The sequence below is a fragment of the Gymnoscopelus microlampas genome (genome assembly GCF_963454915.1).
Source record: "Gymnoscopelus microlampas genome assembly, chromosome: 2".
Taxonomy (NCBI): Eukaryota; Metazoa; Chordata; class Actinopteri; order Myctophiformes; family Myctophidae; genus Gymnoscopelus; species Gymnoscopelus microlampas.
The window spans coordinates 22,379,309-22,381,808 of record NC_139939.1 but is presented as its reverse complement, the minus strand read 5'-3'; the positions used below and the strand labels follow the sequence as shown (position 1 = coordinate 22,381,808).

Genomic DNA, 2,500 nt, shown 5'->3' with positions numbered 1-2,500 from the left:
AGGTTCCCAGTTCGATCCCGGGCTGGGGCGCTCCCCCAGAGTTAGTGTCGAAGTGTCCTTGAGCAACACGCTGAACCCCTAATTGCTCCCGATGAGCAGGTTGGTGCCTTGCATGGTTTCCTCCGCCATTGGTGTGTGAATGTGTGTGTGAATGGGTAAATGGCACAATCAATGTAAAGCGCTTTGGATAAAAGCGCAATATAAATGCACCATTTACATGTGCTATTTTTGAAAGTCAAAGTGGTTAAGTGTGTCTGTGGGTTTCATGAATATTTAACCAATGGAAAGTATTAACAAGAGCTTTTGACTAAATAATAACTACATTGGATCCACTGGAACACAGGTTCTGTTTTTTCCAGGAAAGTAAGAGTGTTGGACATACAAGGTTTCCATCCGACAGAGACGATATACAGTACTGTGGTGACTAGCAGAGATAAATCAAGACCAGTTGGTAGGGCAGAATACCAACTGGTACTGGTCATAATCCACCATGGAGAAACTACTGTGGTTCAGACACTGTAAACCAATACAGTGGGGAATAAAAGGGCTTTGATATACATGGTCAATGTAGGTGGGCAACTTTGCAAACTGCTACGGCTGACGATATTTTCTACAACAAATGGATTCCTTACAGCACTCTAAGCTCTTCTCTTTGCTCTTGGATCGGTTCCCAGTCATGGCTGAGGGTAAAATGACCCACCTCAGATACCCGTCTCTTCACGCCGAATTAAACACTGAAAATAAACTTGTTTATAAAAACCCTGTGATGCCTGCAGAAACCATGTTACACAAATGCACGCACACGCACACACACACACACACACACACACACACACACAGACACACACACACACACACACACACACACACACACACACACACACACACACACACACACACACACGCACACGCACACGCACACGCACACGCACACGCACACGCACACGCACACGCGCCTGATGATTGCAAGCCAAAGAACCATTTTAGTGCTATTCGGCACCATTTGTTTTGGTATCATATTAGTATCAAGCATATATGAAGACCACTTTTGATCTTTAGTAGCATTCTTTGGCTGTTATATAGCGAGGGGGGTGTAGGCTACTGTACCTGAGTCTGCTGGGGGATATTCAGAAAGTTGTCCCGTGCTCCGATGCCGACAAACCGGTTGGAAGCTGTGGAGCCTGCCGTGGAGTATGCTATAGACAGAGACAGAGAGTCATGTGTGTGCACGTGCACACATGCATGTGCGTGCGTGCGTGTGCGCACACAAACACACACACACACACACACACACACACACACACGCACACACACGCACACACAGAAATAACTAACAATAGGGTTTGGAGCACTGTGTCATTAATTCAATGGATCTGGGTACCAGTATTCTATCATGTTGTGGGGTGATTTGTTATGGGCAGTTATGGACAGGTAAATTGTAAATTTCCCTCACTTTCCCATGTAAATGTATGGTTAACAGGGGGATACACATAACAATCCCCCCCCTATAGACCCTCTGCTGTTCCAGATGATCCTCAGCAGCCCCTGGCCACTGTGACTGTTTGAAACATCTTTTTAATCCTGAAAAAAATCACTAGGGATTGAATAGACATGCATAATAATAATAATAATAGGGGAACCAGAAGTTGTATGAATCAAGTAATTGACATGCAATGCTCCCTTTTATAAGTAAAGTATTGGGAGGAGCATTGCGCCCATACAATGTGACGCGATTCAGTGACGCAGGGTCAAATTTAGGGCAGTTGTGCTCACTGGACTCCATTATGCCGATATGACGAGCGGAGCTGTTGCTGTGCTTGACTGGACTTGACTGAGGGTGAGGGGGTGATGTCAGTCTTCTGTGTAATGCTTCATTTATATTCCGCCGTACGGCGGTGTCGCGGGGCGGAAATATATACGATGTACAAGCTCACAACGTGTCGCATCGAGAGGCGCTGTGAGCTTGCAGATCGACCGTTGTACCACGAAGAATAAATCAGGTTTAAGAGTGAGAGTCAGTGTGGTTATACAGTGCACAGTAATGTGTATGTGTTTCGTGAGTTGTAACTAAATGTTTTTATTTAAAAAATCTGACACAAGAAAAAAATAGAGGGGGAAGCAAAAAAAAAACAAAGAAAGAGAAAAAGTGAAGACATTGATCAGGGCAAGAACAAGACGGAGAGGGGGGGAGGGGCAGGATGTTGATTTATTATAGACGTTCATATAAATGAGTAAAAAATAAAGTGATGAGCCATTAAAGTGAGCGAGGTGGGAGGGGAGGGGAGGAAATAAAGGGTGCGGAAGCACAGGGACGAGGAACGATGGAGGGAAGGTAATAAAATGAGAAGACGGAGATAAAGCGTCCCGGCAGGTCCGTCCTGTGCCCCGCCCTCTCGGCCGTGCCTCTCCCGTGGCCCGACTCTGGTGGTGCGGCGGCGCTTCTGCCTGGGTGTGACCGAACCGAGTCGACTGAGCGACACCTCGCCGCTCTCTCTCTCCC

General features: G+C 46.5%; 1 protein-coding gene across 9 annotated transcripts in view; it reads right to left on the bottom strand.

The window, feature by feature from the left end:
* Positions 1-2,500, bottom strand: part of nfixa (nuclear factor I/Xa) — a gene marked incomplete at its 5' end in the record, with an annotated part of 151,596 nt that overhangs the window by 8,712 nt on the left and 140,384 nt on the right. For all 9 annotated transcript variants that reach the window (XM_084044367.1, XM_084044372.1, XM_084044371.1 and 6 more), the window contains one exon: positions 1,108-1,196. In XM_084044367.1, the coding sequence (XP_083900493.1) occupies positions 1,108-1,196 (89 nt within the window). The remainder of the gene's footprint in view (positions 1-1,107; positions 1,197-2,500) is intronic.